The sequence below is a fragment of the Dermatophagoides pteronyssinus genome, unplaced genomic scaffold, assembly GCF_027571235.1.
Source record: "Dermatophagoides pteronyssinus isolate colony J.1.1.1.1 unplaced genomic scaffold, Derpt_VIB-CSIC_2022.12 sq0008, whole genome shotgun sequence".
Lineage (NCBI taxonomy): Eukaryota > Metazoa > Arthropoda > Arachnida > Sarcoptiformes > Pyroglyphidae > Dermatophagoides > Dermatophagoides pteronyssinus.
This window is the reverse complement of record NW_027461532.1, coordinates 1,125,489-1,147,287: the sequence shown is the minus strand read 5'-3', so window position 1 is coordinate 1,147,287 and position 21,799 is coordinate 1,125,489. Positions and strand designations below refer to the sequence as shown.

General features: G+C 28.9%; 3 protein-coding genes across 3 annotated transcripts; 1 reads left to right on the top strand and 2 right to left on the bottom strand.

The window, feature by feature from the left end:
- Nucleotides 1–183: 183 nt before the first annotated feature.
- Ptpmeg (protein tyrosine phosphatase Meg) lies at nucleotides 184–6,274 on the top strand. The gene is made up of 10 exons (XM_027338416.2): nucleotides 184–1,209; nucleotides 1,292–1,507; nucleotides 1,580–1,865; nucleotides 1,937–2,145; nucleotides 2,202–2,384; nucleotides 2,472–4,613; nucleotides 4,685–4,775; nucleotides 4,837–4,936; nucleotides 5,011–5,409; nucleotides 5,476–6,274. Exons 1-10 carry the CDS (start codon nucleotides 892–894, stop codon nucleotides 5,747–5,749), a joined length of 4,218 nt encoding a protein of 1,405 aa, XP_027194217.2. The 5' UTR covers nucleotides 184–891; the 3' UTR covers nucleotides 5,750–6,274.
- Socs36E (Suppressor of cytokine signaling at 36E) lies at nucleotides 6,132–7,997 on the bottom strand. Its single transcript, XM_027338451.2, has one exon. The coding sequence runs from the start codon at nucleotides 7,995–7,997 to the stop codon at nucleotides 6,306–6,308; it is 1,692 nt and encodes a 563-aa protein (XP_027194252.2). The 3' UTR covers nucleotides 6,132–6,305.
- Nucleotides 7,998–16,469: 8,472 nt separating this feature from the next.
- LOC113788955 (zinc finger FYVE domain-containing protein 1-like) lies at nucleotides 16,470–21,380 on the bottom strand. The gene is made up of 7 exons (XM_027338431.2): nucleotides 19,345–21,380; nucleotides 18,961–19,270; nucleotides 18,550–18,877; nucleotides 17,669–17,898; nucleotides 17,490–17,602; nucleotides 17,319–17,426; nucleotides 16,470–17,248 (listed from the first exon to the last, which is right to left on the bottom strand). The coding sequence occupies exons 1-7, from the start codon at nucleotides 20,393–20,395 to the stop codon at nucleotides 17,013–17,015; spliced, it is 2,376 nt and encodes a 791-aa protein (XP_027194232.2). The 5' UTR covers nucleotides 20,396–21,380; the 3' UTR covers nucleotides 16,470–17,012.
- Nucleotides 21,381–21,799: the final 419 nt, after the last annotated feature.

The following is a 21,799-nucleotide window of genomic DNA, read 5'->3' as shown; positions in this document are numbered from 1 at the left end:
AAAAAAAAACCATCAACGTATGAATTGGGTTTTTAATTTTGTATATACAACATATAAACAATACGCGCCTTGCCCACTGACTGTTATGCATATGCATGATGAGACCAGCCTATATGCTCGCCTTTTTTTTCCTAAAAGCTTGATCTCTCTTTGGTCTTTATTTTTACAGCAAAAAAAAAAAAAAAAAAAAACTGACAGCGACCAGAAAAAAAAGAAGAGTAAAGGAAAAAGATATATGGGAAAAATTGTAACCAATAAGTTGGTTTTGTATGATTTGTGTCGCCACTATAGTAATCGATTTGTTGTTGTTGTTGATGATAATGATAATGATCTGGATTTAAAAAGAAAAGAAAAGAAAAATATCCATGGATTTTTTCTTTGTTATTTTGTTTTTGGTGATATAATCATCATATGTGGTGTGTATTAGTGTATGTATTGGTGATTTTCATCATGGACATCAGTAATAAATTCATCAATCATTATGAAACATAGCTGACGATAATCGATCCATCCATTCTTTCTGTCGCAATATCTTTGAAGAAAAAATATATTGTGTTTTCAAATCAGAATATGTATCGATGAAATGAAAAAAAAACAACGGCGACAACACAAATGTGTGATCGATGTATTGAATCTTAATTTTTGATCAGAAAAAAACAAACCTTGAAATTTTTTTTTTTTTTTTTGAAAATCGACAAATGTGTGCTCAATAATCAAAAAAAATAATGATGATAATTTGATGTCAAATTTGACATTTAAAAAAATATTCTACTATTTACTCTGAAACACATTCCATATACAATTCATTAATATCACAAGAGGAAGAATATTCTTGAATTTCCGATTTTTTCTTTTCACTTAAATATTTATTCATCAAAAACTAAATTAATCATGTCAAGAAAATTTATATCAATATTATCCGGTACTACGTATAATGTACATGCAAATGAAATTGCAAGCGGTATGCGTCAACAACAACAACAACAATCATCAACATTACAGCTGCATCCAAATGAAAATGATCAATCATCATCACCATCGTTATCATCACCACAATCATTATTATCATCACCGAATAATTTTGGTGGTGGTGGTCGTCTGTCAAATCTATCTGCATTGATTACTGGTCGTACAATTATACCGGTACCTGAAACAATAAAATGTATTGTACATTTTCTTGATGATACTGAACATATTTTTGAAATTGATGTAAGTTATCTAGAATATTCTGTTGTTTGTTGTTATTGTTTGTTGAACAATTTTTTTTCTATCGTTACACACATATATATAGCGTGCTGCAAAAGGTGAAGAATTAATGGATGCCGTATTTCGTCATTTAGAATTAATTGAACGAGAATATTTTGCATTACAATATACGGAAATATTTCGTTCAACAACACAATCATCAAATGTTTATGATCAACAACAACAATATTCTAATCAAGATAATTTAAATGTAACAATGAATTGTAGCCCAGTGAATACAACACGAACAGTTTTATATAATGTAAGTTAATATTATAATTATGATTTTAATTAATCAATCAAAATAATTAATTAATCTATTGATATTCGACAGAAATGGCTTGATCCAACGAAAAAAATTCGTAAACAGATGCGTTTCTGTCAACAACCATATCTATTACATTTTCGTGTAAAATTCTATGTAACCGAAATGACACGTTTATTAGAAGAATATACACGTTATCATTTTTATTTACAAATACGTAAAGATATATTAGCTGGTCATCTATGTCAATTATCATCATCAACACTGAAAAATGATGGAAATAATTCCGAACAACAACAAAATGAAGAAGAACAGGATTCAATCATGGCCACATTAGCTAGTTATGTTCTACAATGTATGTATTGATTACATATTTTTTTTCTCAACATTAAAAACAAATTGGTTTTTCCCTCATAATTTTTCTAGCTGAACTGGGTGATTATTGTGAAGAAGAACATAGGCCAGGATATTCGAATGAATTTCGTTTTATTCCGAATCAAACGGATGAATTTTGTCATAAAGTTGAATCATTACATCGTTTACATCAGGGACAAACACCGGCTGATGCTGAATTTAATTATCTTGAAGAAGCAAAACATTTAGAATTATATGGTGTTGATTTGCATAATGCTAAGGTCTGTAAATGATTATTTTTTATAAATAAAACTAATGATAATTTTTTTTTGATTAGGATTATGATAATATTGACATAAAAATTGGTGTTTCATCCAATGGTCTAGCCATCTATAAAATTATTTTAAATCCAAATAATGGTCAACAAAAATATTGTAAAATTAACATGTTTTCATGGGCTAAAATCGTAAAAATTTCCTTTAAACGACGATATTTTTTTATTCAATTAAAACATGAAGGCGTAAGCATATGATGATTTGAACATAATATAAAATAGATAATTAATTACTGTTAATTTTTCATTAATTTATTGTATATTCGAAAATAGACCGAACGATTTGATAATCTAATCGGATTTAATCTATGTTCATATCGTGCTTGTAAATCACTTTGGAAATCCTGTGTTGAACAGCATACATTTTTTCGTTTACATACACCAAAACCATTGACGAAAAAATTTTTCTTTTTCTTTTCATTGGGTTCGAAATTTCGTTATAGTGGTAAAACGGAATTTCAAACAATTGAAGAAAATCGTCGACGTTTAACACGTACTGAACGTATATTTATACGAAATACTGGTCGTAATGCAACTATGCCAGCATCGATTATAAAATCATCAACCCCAAATGGTAATGATATTAATAATCAACAACAACAACAACAACCAGCAAAGATAAACATGGATGCTCAGAAACATATTGTTAATCTCAAATTATCAACAATTGATAATTGTGTTACCACAACAACAACAGTAGTAACCAATGGTAGTATGATTTATACTAATAATAAATATAATGATAAACTACGTACATCATCATCATCTCGTCAAAGTCAATCAAAACAGCAACGAAAACATTCTACAACAGCATTATCATTGATGGAATCCGATTCATTATCATCATCATCAGCATCATCATTATTGGGACCATCATCATCAATAATAAATGAAAAGAAAGCTCAAACATTACAAGCCTCAACAATAACAGCTAAAAATGATACAAAAACAGTATTATCATCATCATCATCATCTGGTCATCTAATTCATAATAATAATAATCAAAAACATTCGAAACGACAATCGGATAAAAAGACAATCATCATCAATAACAAAAATAATAATAATAATAATAATAATAATAATAATACTAGTCATTCCAATAATCATCATTCACAAAAATTTACATTCATTTCATCATCATCATCATCATCATCTACATCTACATCATCAATAGAATCATCATTTATGCCGGCAAATTTAATAGAGGACCAAAAAGTCGAAATAGAATTAGAAAATGGAACGAATGATCTCATTATCGATGATGTTGGTCAAAATGTTTGTTGTGATAACAATGAAAATGCTACCATAATGAATAAGAATATAGCCAAAGATAATAATGATAATCTAAAAATCTTAAATAGCAATAATGATAATGATCAATCGACAACAATCATAACTATCGGTAATGATCACGCTAAAATTTCAACTATAACAACAACAACGACAACATTCACAACAACGGCATTCACACCATCTACATTGATCTCATTACCATATATTGATTCAATATCAACAACATCATCATCGGATAAAACAATCAATTCATTAACAAATGGTACAATATTATTAGGTGATGATAATAATAGTAAAGATGTAACTATTATTACTGAAACAAGTCAAACATCAACAATAACTGAAGATATACCAAATGATAATGATACTGATATTGAATCAAAAGATCAACAACAACAATCAACATTTGATTTTGATCTACCTATACATGAATTAATCAAAGAGTTATATGAGGATGCAGCAGCAGATATGCCTGTTCATCATAAGAATAATGCTGATGATGTTGATTGTATAAAAGATCCATCATCAGATACTGATTCACCTATCCATGTTGTAACGGTTACAATGAAACCAGATGAACAAGGTCGTTTTGGTTTCAATGTAAAAGGTGGTCATGATCAAAATTGTCCAGTATTAGTATCACGTATATTGCCAAATACACCCGCCGATTGTGCTGAACCAAAATTACATGAAGGTGATCAAGTATTAGCCATTAATAGTGTAGAAGTATCCGGTTTAAAACATGAACAAGTTGTACAGTTAATACGTTCAACTAAAGATCTTGGTCCTGATGCTAAACTTTTATTATCAATACGTCCAAATGTTTATTATAAACATTGTCAATGTCCAAATGAAACAATAGATACTGTTGATCATGAACAGTGTAATCCAGAACAACAATCACCATTTCATTATACACCATTAAATTATTCAGTATCACCATCATCATTTATTGATGATATTAATCCAGAAGAATCTGGCGATGATGATGATGATGATGATGGTGAAAATGGTATGAAAATAGAACATACATCTTCGGTAGGATCTTCATTATTGGATACTTCAATGAATCTTTTACATGAAGGTCTACAAGGTGATTTATTAATCATACAATTTGAGGTAATTTGAATCATTGTTGTTTTTTTGTTTATTAAATGACAAAATTAATTTGTTCATTTTTCAATAATTAGTATCTACCACGTCGTAATGAAGATGAACCAATAACAATAGCAAGGTTATTGGATAATGTACCGAAAAATCGTTATCTGGATATTGCACCATGTATGATTGTTGATAATTATTTCATTATATATTTATGACAAATTTACTATTTTCTTTTCAGATGATTCAACACGTGTCATATTGTCTGAATGTAATACTGGTGATTATATTAATGCTTCATATGTAACAATGAAGATTGAAGCCAGTAATGTTGTCAATAGGTTTGTAAATCATTTTGAATGAATTTGTTTTTTTAATAAAAATCTGAATACCACCTATACACATAAATAAATAGATATATCGCAACTCAGGGACCGCTTAAACGTACTACAAGTGATTTTTGGCAAATGGTATGGGAACAACGATCAACATTAATAGTAATGGTTACACCGTTAATCGAAGATGGTAGAAAAAAATGTTTCAAATATTGGCCCGATGAAGGTCAAACAATGATTGTGAATGATTTATTGGATTTAACACTTGAAGATTGTCAGGATCGTGGTGCTTTTCTTGAACGTCGTTTCAAATTGATTGATCCGGAAAATAAGAATACACATTATATAACACATTTACAATATTTAGCATGGCCTGATCAAGGTGTACCGGATGATGATACAGATTTTCTAAAACTTATTTTCAAAGTTCGTGAACTTCGCCAAGAATCATCCGATTCACCTGTCATTGTACATTGCAGGTAATTATTCAAAGAAAAATTGTTAATAAATTAAATTATCTAACAAACATTTATCAAATTTTTTAGTGCTGGAATTGGCCGTACCGGTGTACTTATATTAATGGAAACAGGTATCTGTCTCATTGAAGCTAATCAACCAGTTTATCCATTAGAATTAGTTCGAATAATGCGTAATCAACGTGCCATGCTCATACAAACATCAACACAATTTCGTTTTGTTTGTGAAGCATTACATCGTGTATTTCGTGATCATATTGTTCGGCCATTAGATCAATATGTCATTGATAATAAAACCGATGATAATGATGATACAACTAATCCAACTGAACTAACAATTTAGAAAAATCAATATCTTGTTGGTTTTTTTTCTTTCATTGCCATTTCAAGCACAAACATAGATCATTGATGGATGACTGTAACAACAATATTTCCGTGTCAGCTATATTCCAGAGATTTTCTTTTTGCGATCATATTCTAGTTCAATTTGTGTAATTTTTTTTTGTTCATTTCCATAACATTTTTCATCTACTTTTTCATTGTTTATGATGATTTCTATCGCATTTTTTCTATTTGTGTGTCATTGATTTTTTTCTACATAACTTAACGGTCCAATCAAGTATTATTATCCATTGAATTGTAATTAGACCAATTTTTTCAATTCTCATTTTTTCTATTAAAAAAATTGTACAGGAAGAGACAGTATTCGATGAACTTCATGCGTAAACCTTGCTTCAAAAAAATTTATTATCGCTTTCGTAAAAGATAACGGTAAACAATTAATTTTACAAAAATATAAATGACATTTATTCATTACAAACACACACACACGCACACTAAAACATGAATGAAATGCATCAAAACAATGTTTTCTATTTTTAATTTCCTAAATGAATTTATTATTGATGAAAATAGACACGTGGTTGTTGTTGATTATGATGATGATGATTCGGTTCTAACCAACGATATAATGATGATTCATCAAAATGTCTCGTACGCACTTTGATACGATAATGATATTCTTTAAGATAGCTTTTCAATATTTGTGGCAGTGGTAGGCGATTAATTGAATCATATGAAACACGATCACAAATTGTAACACGTGCCAAATGTTGTAATGAAAATGTAAATGTACGATTCAATGGTTTGGTAAGTACTGGTTCGAAAAACATACAATGAGATGGTACTTTATAATGTTCGATTAGACCGGTTACAGTTGGTGATGAAAATACACCCGGATCATGTGAATCAAATGAGAAACGATGTTCCCAATTTTCGATTCGTGCATGTAATGAGCGTTCAAATCGTCGAAACGAGACAGAAAATAAATGATCTTCTTGAGCAGAATCACGTAAAAGAAATGTTCCTTCTGGTTTGCCATCCAATAAACGTTCAGCTTCATAACGATCCATTTTACCCCAATAAAAACTACGATTAGTAATTGCCAATAGATCTGGTACTAAACAATTGATGTAATCAATCTGTGTATGAAATGTAGGTGTTGAAAGGCTAGTCGAACGATTCATATTATTAGGATCCGTTGGAATATGATTGATTATGGGCATTTGAATTGAATAAGGTTCATATGAATGCGGTGGTTGTTGTTGCTGTTGACCATCGACTGATATATTGTCATCGCTTGATGATGAGGCACCGGAATTCGGATTAATGGATGAGATCGATGAATTATTATGATCTTGTTGTTGTTGTTGTTCGAGATGAGAATCATGTGAAGATATATGTGGATGATGTAGATAACTATTTGAAAAGCCAGGTAATACAACAACCACTGGGAACGGATGTATTGGTAATGGTGGTGGTTCTGGACTACGAGTCATTGGTGTATTTGGATGACGTCGTCTTAATGAAACAAGTCGACTTAATGGTTGATTCAACGGTGGGAAATTATCCATAAAAGCTAGATCATCTTCAATATTAACTCTGTGTGCATCGACATTGATATCATCATCATTATCATTGCCATTTAAATTATGATCATATTGAAGTTCATCAACAGCAACAACATCATTATTATCATTGATGTTGTTGATCGAATTGGATGTTTGTTGGTCCATAGGTTTAACAATTCTTTGATTCTTAGGTTGATAATTTTCATTATTAGTTGATGATTGTTGTTGTTGTTGTAGATCTGTAATCGAATTAGTTCGTGTCAAACAGCAATGATTAGTAAGGAATCCCATTGGTGTTGAGATCCATTTACGTTTTTTTATCATAAAAAATGATTTACAAAATTTATTCGATGATGATGGTTTTTTTGTTGTTGATAAATTTTTCATTGATTTTGTTACAGATTTATTATCATCATCATTATTATTATCTGATATTGGTTGAAATATGGCTGTTGAATTTTCATTATCATCATTATCATTATGATTATTGATTTCATCCAGAATCAATACTTGTAAATCACGTGATAATGATATAGTATTCTGATTGTTCGATGATGATGATGCAATTAAATCTGAATCCGATAAAGATGGTCGAATTATCGAATGATGGCCATCAACAACATCATCATCATCAATATTATTATGATTTTCAGCCAAACTATTCATTGAATACATCACCATTATTTTAGATTTACCTGAAACAAATTAAAAAAATAAAATAAAATTACAAATTGGAAAAAAATTTTGCTTTTTATATAAGGGGTGACGAAAACAAAAAACAATACCTCACCTCATGAAAAAAAATAATATTTTCATTACACGCAACAGAAGAGAAAGCAAAAAAAAACGATGATAATAATGATCTTATCAATCAAGTCCCGGTTGCTGTAGTTGATATCAACCGTAACGTAATTGGCGCCAGACAATCAGTAAATAATCAAAAATAAGAAAAAAATATTTTTCTCAATCAATAAACAAACAGAATATAAAAACAATGATTCGGTATTTTCCAAAAAGAAGAAAGAAATTATGATGATTGTCAAAGAAAAATTTTTTCTTCTTCAAAGGCTATCAATGATATTTGGTATTGTTCTTGTCGTTGTTATCGCATCGAACAGAAAAAAAACCATAAGATTTCTTCTCTTGACATCCACAAGTAACAAACGGTGGCAATCTATAGATAAATAAAATAAAATAAAAAACTTTGTATCAATATAAATATAATTGTCAATTGTTTTTCATTCATATTTGATATGTTTTTTTTTCTAAAAAAATAATGTTATGTTAATAATAAATGATTACAGAATCTATATAATAAAACAACACTGAGAGAGAGAAAGAGAATTCTTAAATAAAATTTTTTATTTGATCAATGCGACAATTTGGCGTCATTCGACAAACATTGATATTTCATTTGTCGTAATCATTTGCTGTTGTTGTTGTTGTTGTTGTGATTTTTCAAAATTCTATGGAACAAAAATATATCAAGAAATGAAAAGGGAAAAAAAAGGTCACAAACAAAATGAATGGCTTGTGATATTTTCTCTTTATGAATGGTAAGAGTAGTTTTTCTATAAGACACACAAATACAAACACACAAAACGAAAAGATTGACAATGATAATAATTGTCATTTGTCAATCATCAGGATAATAATTATGAATGGAGAATGATTGATGAAAACAATGTTGTTTGAATGACCTTCGTCCATTTGTTTCAGGTGTGCTTGTTTGTCACAAAGTTACATTAGAAAAAAAAGGTAAAAAAAAATCACATTGTGACATGAATATAATACAAAAAGGTAAAACCATTATCACATCAAACAAACAAAAAAGAAGAAAATGAAAGGATTGTGGTTGTGATAATCATCCAAATGGATCACCACTTTATTCAAAACAAAAACAAAAATCACGAAACAAATTTTATTCAACAAATGTTTTCTTACTATATTCGAATCTCTTAACATTTTGCCGCATCAATCAACACATTATTCCATGATTCCATAAATAACATAACAACAACAACAACAAATACTATTTGATGATGCTTGATTGAAAAAAAAAGAGAATTGATTGTCATTTCAAGGATTTATATGATTATCATTGTGTAGGTGTGTGTGTGTGAGTGTGGGTGGCATTTTTTTTAAAAAAAAAGCCTAAATTATCAACACAAACGCCAACTTTCGATTTTTAAAATAACTTTTATTTCTATTGTTTTTTTGTTTAATCTATCAATTTATTGTTGTTTACTATCAAACAACAGTGATGCTAAAAACAATAAAATTTTATTTCTTTAGGATATCCGGCTCTCTCTCTCAATGGCTTAATGCCAAATCTTATCGATGATAAGATAAACAGCAAAAAAAACGATGGATGCAATAACTTTATTTTCAAGTAATTTAAAGATAAATCAATGATTAAGTTGTTTGTTTATAAGCAAAGTACAGTAGCCCAAAAAATCAAGTAAATTGATTTTCAACAACAACAACTTTCAGTCAGTCAATCAGTCAGTTAGCTAAAAAACTAATCATCAAAGATTTCCGTTTTTTTTTTTGAAAATTTTTCGCAATTAAAATTTTAAAATCAAAATAGACAAGATAGAAGCAATTTGGATTAAAATAGCACACAAACGTTCGAATTTGATTTTTCCTTTCAAATTACGACGAAAATTGTGTGTAATTTTCAATTCAAATCTCGTATCAAAAAAGTTTAAACTTCTTCATATGAAAATATATAGAAAGGGAAAGAAATTCCCAAAAGATAATAGATTCATGGCCTGGCTACAAACACGATTCAAAATTCAACGAATTAATTTCTAATCATCATCTATTTTCGATAAATTCGGATCAAAACAACGATTGATGATTGTGATGAGGGGAAAAATCACATCATCCCGCCGGGATCAACAACAACGAAAAAAAACATCCCCAGCATCATTATGAAATGAATTTTTTCCCCTTTTTCTCAAGCAATTAAGCAGAAAAGAAAAAAAATGTTCGTCATGCATCATTGTGAAATAAAAAAAATGATACAGGTAGCCATCATAGATGATTAAATCATTTGGAAGAAAAAAGAAAACATTGTTGAACGGGGAAAAACAAAAACACCAATCAGATATACCCAAAGAAAAAAAAAGTGTTTTTTTTCCAGTCAGCCATTCACACCATCATCAATCGATTGATAATGTAATCATCATCATCATCGGATGGATATCATTTAAAGGTGTGACCAGGGAAGATAAATAAACGAAAACAGCAACAACAAGGGTGGCGCCGAATTTTCGTAATAACCTGAAATATTTTCATGTCAAAATTTTCACTTAAAAAAATCATGTATTTTTTCCTTGAAACGAAACTTTTTTTTCAATTTTCAAATAACAATGGTTTTTTCAACAACAACAACAACAACCGTTATAACGTCGAAAATTCGCAAGATAAAAATAACCATCCACAAACATTCAGATATTTGTCAAAAACATTATTCATTATGCTTTTTATTACTTTCAACCATCATTATCATCAAATTCAATTACCATTGTTGTTGTTGTTGTTAATCGGTATCATCATTACCATACACATATAGTGAAATGACAAGATGCCAAATGAACATTAGCTCTCATCACTGCTCATCATCATCATCATCATTATATAATTTTGATGATTTCAATTTTCATTCAAAAAAAAAAAAAGAAAAGAAAAGAAAACATTTTCAACTTTCTCCTGGCAACCAATGATCATTATTATTATTAATATTTTTTTTTTTTTGAATGTTGTAAAAAAATGTGCTTGTAAAAAAGATTTTCATTCTCCATTCATTCATTCATTTATAATAATCATCATTTTTTTTATTATATCGATTAGTGATGATAAGATAATCATCCATTGACAATAACAACAACAACAACGTTAACGATGCGTTATCTATGCGAAAAAAATCAGTTGATTTTTTGTTCGAAAGTGAATTTCATACGAATATAAAGATTACACAGACAAATCAATTATCGATAAATCATTTCCGGAACGGATTAATTGTTTTTATTGATTTCGATTTTTGATTTTTCTTTTGTAGATTATAAATAAAATTATTTGTCATCATCATTGCTGTTGCCGGTGGGATTTGTTTTCAATTTGCAAAAAAAATGATAATGATTTAATTGTATGAATGACAATACAGAAAACAAAAAAAAACAACAATGAAATTGATCGGAAATCCGGATTCTACCCACGCCACCATCATACGGTGGGATAAAAAAATGTTCGCATAAAAGAATGAGAAAAAAAACCCGAATAATATCATTTATATGATGTAAGTTTATCAACAAACAAACAAAAAAAAATTCTAAGAAACACACACATTTATTCGGGCAGAATGCCAAATAAAATAATGAGAATTAGTATTCATTATTATTTCCGGCCAAAATTCTTGATTATTTCAACCGAGAGTGAGAGAGACTAAATACAATATGGTTTAAGAGTTAAAAAATAAAAATCTACAATGATGATGGTGGTCTAAAAATAAAACTTTTTAATGTTTTTACAGTTGTTCGTTTGATGTTGTTGCATCATTCAATCATCAAAATGAATGATCACAATACCACACACACACACAATGATTGTGTCCACAGAAATTTCAAAAAAAAAAAATCAATGTGACGATTTTGTTTTAAAAGTTAATTTGGTAATTCTTTTTCCAGAATACCAAATCATATCGTGGGTATCTCGCATCCAAAAACCCATGGAAATGCCACCCAAAAGACCGTCAGCAAGTCAACCAGCCGATAGTAATGGCGTCATCATCAGCTTTTTTGATACAAATTATGATTGCACATCACCAGTAGTCGCAGAGATAGAATTATAGCAACAACAAAAAAAAAAATTCTTGGCAATATAATTCAAGAAAAAAAAAATCTTATACAATTTTTCTTATTACAAAAGTTTTTTTACTACTTTGTTGAATGTTTAGTTATTTTTTTTCTTGTGTACGACAATTAAAACAAAGTGTTAATTTTGTTTTATTTTGAAACAAAAAATTTCTAACATTTTTTTCCCCCGAAAAAAAAATTGACGTCAATTGACCGTCCATTATCATTTTTTCTCATTAAATATTAATGAATCTTACCACCTACTACTACTATGTACCGGAAGATAAAAAAGTACCGAATCAATTTAGTCATCCGAAAATATTTTACTATGTGCGTGTGTGTGCGGTGGTGGTGGTTTTATATGTTTTCCGGTTGTAAACAACCATCATAACGTTAAAAACAGGGGGTAAATTTCAACTATTTAGTTTTGCTTTGCTTTTTGGTTACCAAATCAATACTACAACTACACACCTAAATGAGAACAATTGTACTGAGAATCAAAAAAAAAAAAACAAAAACCAATCAATTTTTTTCCTAATCAATTCTGAAATCGATATTTATGAGAAAAAAATATTATTGAAAAAAACTTACCCAAGTTTTCCGTACACAGCAATGATTTTTTTTTAAAAAAAAGGTAAATGTTTCATCAGATAAATCAATCAATCAAACACAGTTTTGGGAAATTCAAGAATTCAGAATGTTGGTTTTAAACATGGAACAAAAATACACAATTACAAAATCAATTTGTTTGATTAATGTTTTCATTCATTTCAAAAAAACAAAGTTTTCTTCTTTTTTTTTATAAAGAAATCCCTAGCCCAAACAAAACAATATCACATCATGCTCATCATCATAATCATCGTCAACGTTGTGAGCCAAACAAAACAGTATCCATATGTGTGCCAAATAAAAAAAAAACACCACAAGCAAATTTTCATTGATGGAATCTATCTACAACACACACAAACAGAACGATGACGACCACCACCACCACCAACTATCATTGAAGATTTCGTAAAAAAAAACTTGCTCATATCAACAACAACAACGTTATATGGTGAACGACGTTCGTATTACGCACGTTAGGCTTCTCTTCCTCTCTCTTACTTTATTCAATTCACAAGATTTAAGATTTTTTTTTTGTTTACGAATTTTTGTTGCACAATTGCACTGAAGAAAAAGGAGAGAATCTTTTTTTTTTCTCGCTCGGATGATGATGATGATGTGATTGCCCATAAATGAATGATTGAATGAATGAATGAACGAATGTTGTGTTTACGACAACAACAATTGTTGCTTGCTTGTTTTTTCTCTCGTTTGATGATGATGTGATGGAAATTCAGCTTTTTGGCTCAAATATTGGTTGGGGTTGCACATGCGCGCATTGTTTAGGATTTCCGATGAATTTTAGGTATACGAAAATTTGAAAAAAAATCATACTTTTTAATTTGATTCTCTCTTCAAAAATGTTATTTTATTTTTTAAATATGTTCAAATTCACGAATTAAACGACCAATTTGTCTTAATAATTGTCGATGTCGTTGACGAATTTGTAATAATTCTTCACGAATATGATCCAATTGTTCGGATCGTATAGAATTATCCATTATATTAGTTGTTTGTGATGAACGTTGAAATGGAAATAGATTTTGTTTCATCATTTTTGGTAATTTTGTTTGCATAAAAATTGGTCTTGTTGTTTGTGTTGAACGATTATGTCTTGATGATGATTGTTCTTTAGGTGGTATTTTAAAAAATATCAATGTTAATCGATCACGTAATGATGGATTATCATTATCATTGCCAAAAGGATGATGATGATTATTATTATCCATACGGATATTTTGATTATCCTCATGATAATCATCATCATTAACAAAAAAATTATCTTGTTGTTGTTTTGGTGGTAAAATTGAACTAAGTAAATTATTAAACAAACCGGTAAACATTAAATTCGTTAATGGACTTTTACCACGAGGAATATTATTATTTCTTCTTGTTGATTTTGCACGTAATACACTTAATTCATCATCATCATCATCAATATCATCTAATTTATATAAAACAAAATTTGGTGGTCTAATCGGTGGTTCAGGATGTTGAACATGATCTTCGTTTATTTTTGGTGTAGGTGATGATTCAATAGTCATTTTCAGTATTATTTTTTCATCATTTTTTTTCATCGATGGTGATGATGATGATGGTGGAAATGTTATGGATATTTTTTTATCATTCATTTCATTTGCTTTCGTAGTAGTTTCCTTTGGTTTTTCATCTTGTTTCATAGACATTCTTATTTTCTCGTTTTAGCAAAAAAAAAAAATTTCAATAGATTTCAATTAAGAAATTTTAAGAATTTAACGAAAGAAAGATCTGTTTAAATATTGTTTCGAAACAACCAGCAACAAAAGGAAACCGAAAAAAAAAATTCGAACAAATTGAATTTGCGCAAATATCGCCATCTACCGACAGTATTTTAGAAATAAAATTCAAACAAATTTTCATTTTTTTTTTGGTGAAAGAAAACAAATTTGAAAAATCTCGATTCATCGAGATTTTTTTTCCCAAAACTTTTCTTTCAAATTTTTATTATTTTCACAATTGTCAATATATCATTTTTTTAAAGAATCATGTTTAAAAGAGGGAAAAAAAGGTTTTGTTTTTTTTTTTGGTTGAAATACAACAATCATCGAATGATTGATTGGATTTCATAATTATAAATATTTGATGATGATTAGTGTTGATGAATAATAATAATAATTAAATTTTTTTGTTTGTTTGTTTTAGTTTAGTTTTGTACAAGAACAACAGTAACAATAAGTGAACGGAACGGATGATATAATATTGCAGGGAAATTTTTGGATGTGAAAAACAAAAAATGATGATAATGATAATGAAGAAAGGTGATGGAAGGAAGGAAGTATTGTGTGTTTCTAATTAATTTTATTGTAGGTGATGAGCATGTTGATGTATCCGATGTTTGAATTTGTTCAAATTTTGAAGAATAATTTTGAAAAAAAACAAACAAAATAAAGGATTGAATTTGGACATTTTTTTTTGTTTTTGTTTCCACTGGACAGGTAATTGGTGGGGGAAAATGAGTGATGTATGAGTTTGATAGTCAACAATATAGTTTTTTTGTTGTGAAAGCAAACAAAATTTTAAAGAAAAGAAAAAAAAATTTGACAAAACAAAAAAAAAATGGAAGAATTTCTACTTTAAAAAAAACTTTTACAAATTTTAAGAAAAAAAAATCCATACTGGATATAAGTATTATTATTATTATTATTATTATTATTATTATTATTATTATTATTATTATTATTATTATTATTATTATTATTATTATAAATTACAGAAATGATAATTTTTCTGTAATTTATAACTTATTAATATTATTATTATTTATTATATTTATAAATTCTACCGAGAAATCATTTTGTTTTTTTTAACAATCATTATTCATTCATTTCATTTCATTTATCGTTTTTTTTTTCATTGAAATCATTATCGATTTCGATTTAAATGATGACAATTGATTATAACGATTATAATGTTTGAATGAAGATTTCTTGATTTAAACAATTTCAAACGGTGAGAAAAGAAAAAAAAATTAACCAACAACGACAAATATATGTGAATCAATGCAAATATTTCATTATTACATTCATATCATATGATGATGATTGGATTGGTCATCATAATCATAACAATGTTGATAAGAAGAATCACCCATTTTCGATGATTATTTCGTCGATAATAATCGGCATCATCTTCAAGGTTTTTTTTCATTTCTTCTTAATCAAAATTTGTCAATTTTTCTGACATGAAATACAAATGCCAATTTGCAATGAATGAGAAAAAAAAATATGATAATGAAATGATTATGTGAACGAGAAAAAAGAAAACAAACAACAAATATTGATGATGATGATGATGAAAAGATGAAGTTTTTTTTTGTTGAATCTAAAATTCAATAATAAACTCGCAAACAACGATTAATTTTTTTTATGCTGATTTTTGTTTGATGATGATAATGGTCTCTATTTACAAAATGATGAATTTTTTTTGCTACAAGAAACGAAATGAAAAATATTTCAGTCAAAAATCAAAAAAAAAAAAAAAATTCAACAATTTACCTGAAGATATTGTCGGTGAATCGTGAAAAAAATTATTCAATCGTGGAATGGAATCTGGAAAATCATCAAGAAATAAATAATTTTGAATTTGAAAATATTCAAATCTTCAGGATACAGGTGAGTGAGTGTGTTTGGAACTTGGCACAATTCTTGTGTTGTTTTTTTTTGTTTCTTCAATAAATTTTTTCTTTGTTTGGTGGGTGAAATGAATTGGCTGGTTGGTTAGCATCTTCAATTTTCGATGTTTTTTTTGTTGTTCCAAGCGAAAAAAATCATTTGAGATTCAAAAAAAAAAATTTGTGGAAAAAAATAATTCAAACAAAGACTTAGATATTTTGACAAGATACAAATCAGGTAATATTTTTCAGCTAAATAATAGAATTTTTTTCTTTTCGTTTTGTTTTTAATTCGATATTGTAATTTTAATGATGATAAAGGTGATTCAGATGATGATAATTGATGATGACGAGATGTGTTTTTTTTCTATTAATAAAAATTATCATTATTGCTTCGAAATTTTAGATTTATCAATTTTTTTTATAGATTTTTTTTTCTACATTCTCCGTAGTTGATTTTTTTTGTTGATTTGATGATGATGTGCGTCATTTTTTTGTTTTGTTTGTTTTAAGAAGACAAATATATGATGAATATATATGATGATGTGTATTAATATTTTATCGTTCATTTTCGTTTTTTTTTCAAATGGAAACCGTTTTTTTGGCAGCACATTCATCACAAACACGAACCGGATGATCCCAACCACGTGATGGTACCATTTTACGTTGCTGTGAACAATCATCACAAACACCTTGACCACAAGCTCGACAATGATGTATTGGTATTTTTTCATTAAATTCTAATCGACATCGATTACAATTAGTTATATCTTTATCAGGTATCCAATAATCTGGCCTAGCAGTATCTTTGATCCAACCTGAACAAAACAAAAAAAAACGTTGATGATTAATCAGAAATTTTTTTTTTGAACATTGTTAAAAACTCACCCAATGAATAATCGATAGTCTGTAGTACTGATCCTAATGTTGTTTGTAATGCTTCGGACATTTTTCTAGCCGTTACTTCACCATTCAATGAATCCGGATATCTTTGTCCTAAATTATTTACATTGATTGATTGATCGATTGATTTCATTAATAATTCAAATATCAACTAACCTTTCTCAAAACAAATGTCACAAACACGTACAGGTTGATCACCCCAGCCACGTTCCGGTACTGGTTGATATTTTGCTGAACATTCGGCACAAAAACCACCACCACAACGACGGCTTTAATCATAAAAAAAAATTAGTGAATTTAAAATAACGAAAAAATTAAAACATTCACAAACATACCAATGATGTTTCTTTTCCAATGGTTCAAATTCTTTTTCACATTTTCCACAATGTTGTATCCGGGCATTTGGTACCCAATAACTTGGATTAATTTGATCAGCAACCCAGCTACCAATCATTTTAGATGGTTTTGCCGAAATATTTGTTACCGTTTCCGAAAGATAATTAACTGAATCGACAACTTTTTGTGCCGAATTCTGTTGACCACATTGTGTACCTGGGAATGGTTCCTGTTGTTGTTTATTTGATGATTCAGATAATTCCGATGACCAAAACATTGATGTTATCCACGTTGAAAGAAAATCGGTTAACATTTAACCCAAATACAAAACAATAACAACAACAACAACAAAAAACGAAAGAGAGAAAAAAAAGAAATTGAAATAAAATACAATTTTCAAACAAACAACGCAATAATCATCCTCACAAACACATTGCATGCAAACATTGACAAACAACAACAACAACAACAAGATATCATTATTATCATGCACTGGATTTAGGAGATGAAAAAAAAAATTTGGGTGTTGTTAATGTTTTGATTTGGCGCATACAATCAAAAAAAGTCAGTCACTTGAAAAAAAACAGATTAGGATGAAAACATTATCATCATCATGATTTCATTACATTTAATTTTCATTTTTGACCCTAAAAAAACTCATTTTTTCTGGATTTCAGAAAAGAAAATCTAGAAAAATTGAAAAAAAAACTTTTTTTTTGCTAAATATCCTTTTGCTATGGTAATCAATCAATCATCAAATAGGAAAGAAAATTAATCTATCAATCATTGTTTAAACATCTATCAATTTCCTTAGTGATTGTGAATGTACGAAATCCTTACAAAATCAAAAGACAATTATATACAAAAAAAAATGACTTACATCTTCCCAAACATGAAGTATTTCCTTATGTACAACAGTCAATTCGGTTGGTTCTTTATTACCATACCAATATTGTCTTGAACGATAAATAATACCACAAAGACGACATTCAAGTACAAAGCCAGCCCATGCATATTTAGCTAATCCAACCCATGTTGAATCGGCTGATCCATATGGTCTTGATTGTACTTCAATCTCTTCACCACGTTCAAAACATGATGTACAATAAAAAATTTGATTGGAATATTGATGTTGATATTTACATTTGGAATTACTATTATGTGGTATGCCATCATGTGAATGATTCATTGAAAGCATACATCGAGTCCTTTTTTTAAATTTAAAAAAAAATTTATCAAATATGAAATTACATGATTGTCTCATTGGTAAAACAAAAACAAAAAAACATACTTGCAAGATAGGCAGTGTTCCGAACAGGTAAAATATTCATCCGGAAATGGATTTAATGTTATTTTGGATATTTCACCCGAAAATTTTTGGCTCAAAACTTTCAATGCATTAAATATGACGGCAGGTGTTCGTGCCGAACGAACAGTAGAATTAGTTAGATGACGATGTACGGTACGTCGTAATTGATCAAAATCTGTCGGTGGCACCAATGTCTGTATGCCAACATATTCGAATGCACTGTATGCTTCGGTCGATAATGACATTTTATTAAAACGTTGACGTATAACATCTTCAGGTGCGAGATCATTTTCTATTCAAAATTCAATTATCATTATCATCATCATCATCAAGATAGAATTTATAATTTTTAAAAAAAAAACTTACCTTGATGTAGAACATCAGTATGGACAGTTTCATGGAATATAATAACAACTGGACCCAGATCCGAAAGGGTACATTGTAAATTACAACGTTGTGATGCTGCCCGTAATTCTTTAGCAAAATGTTTAATATAAGCTTGTGATGCTGAACCAAGAAATGTAAATAAATCATTATGTAAACGTTCAGCACGTGTACGATAGATAATAACATCGCTAATGGCAAGTACTTTTAATAATAAACGTGTTCGACGATTATTATTATCAGATAGACCTAATAAACCTTCAGTATCGATAGTTAAAACACGACGACGACGATCAAATGAACACCATATACCAATCGTACAGGAATTTTGTGTTGGACTTGTACGAAATACTTCTTTACAATCATAAAACGTATAATTTAATGTATGTGATTTTCCTTCGCCAGTATTACCAAATATCGATACCACTTTTACCAATGTATTTGATTGGCAACCAAGTTTGGCAATAAATTCTTCAACAGTTTTTACTTGTAAAACTTCTTCAGCATCGATGAGTAGAAAACAATCCGGTTTATACGTTGATTCATCATATTGATCATCATTTTGATTTGGATCAGAAAATTCAGCCAAATTTTGATCAGATATTGTTGATGATGATGATGATGCTGATGATTCAGAATTTGTTCGATTCTTTTTATAACCATTTAATTTCAACGTTGCAGCTTGATTCGATGATAATGATGATGATGGTGGTGGGGATGATGATGATGATGAATTTCCTAATGATAATTGTGCTACATCAGGCAAAAGAATCTGTTGATGTTGATGATTATGGTTATTGTCCATTATGTTTAGTGACGAATCAAAAGTTGATTTCGGTGGTGTAGTCGATAGATTAACATCGGACCAGCCATTTTTTCCATTTGAACCACCATTATTATTATCGATGTCAAAATCTAATAACGGATCATCTGTATCTAACGGCATTAGTAATGATGATGATGATGGTTGTTTTGTTGATGTTGTTGTTGTTGTTGTTGATTTTAAATCTCGACCACCATTTGTCATCGTCATTGATGCGGTTGTTGTTGTTGATGGTGCTGTTGTTAATGATGTTTGATTTGTTGCTATAGTTGATTTTCGATGACGATTTTTTGTGATCGTTGTTGATGATACATAACCTTCGGAACTATCATCCGATGAGGACGGATCCGATGATAATGATGTCGATGATGATGATGATGATGTATGTTTTTTATTTGCGTCGTTAGTATTATTGTTTACAATGGTCGATGTTATAATTTTCTTTTTATTTAATAATGTTGATGTAATGCTCCCATCACCAATATCATCATCATCACCATCATCGATAATGGTTTTTTTATCTGTATTTTGTTGTGGTTGTTGCTGCTGTTGCAGCTGTTGTTGTTGACGTTTCTTTTTCTTTTTTGATTTACTATTATTAGTTGTTGTTGTTGTTGATAACGTTGTAGAAGCCGTGTTTGATGTTTCTGCTGAGCTTAACTCAATATTATCAACCCTTTGTTCAACGATGTCGTCGTTATCGTTGTCGTTTTCATCAAAATCGTCTTCAACAATTGGATCGGATAATGGCGAGGTTGATAGAATTTTTTCGTGATTAGTTAATTGTATATTATGAAGATTATTCTGATTTTTATTAATTATTATCGGTGGTGGTGGTTGTTGTATTAAATCTGTTGTTGAAACCTTATTGGTTACTGATTTCGTTGTTGAAGACGAAGTCTTTTTACGAGCCAGCGTAATATTATTTAAATCAATTTGTTTAGAACAATTAGATTTATCTTCTTCTTCGCTGTTACTATTCTCTGGTAACAACACACCACTAGATGATGATAATGATGATAATTCGTTAGTCAATGAATGATTACTTAAAGATAATAATGGTCTACGATGATGCCAATGATTAAAACAATCATCAATTTGAACAATATCAGTCAATTGTGTTGTATGTAATAATGATTCACACAATTTACATTGATTTGTTTGACAATCGTCACAATAATAATCGGCCAATGTTTTATCTATTTTTTTTTTATTAAAAAAAAAGAAAAATGAAATTTTGAAATGGAATTTTTAAATTCTCAAATAAAAAACGTTATAACAACGTAATGTCATTTGATGACCACTACCACACACTATCCAAAACAGTTTAATGTGTAATCCGCCATGTGATAAAAATTTACAAAATATCACGAGAATTAAATCATAAGAGATGTGATATAATGAAATTTTTTGTTATCATTTATTTACCTGATTTTATTCTAATCAGATTTTCTTATCATAAACAAAAAAAAATGAGATAAAAACGCAACCAAACAGCAATCATATGCTCATTATTCAAAAAACAAATTAAAACAAACAAAGATAATGATTTATAGAAAATATGCAAATAAGCTTGATATATCATTATAATTTGTAATGAAATAAAATAAACAT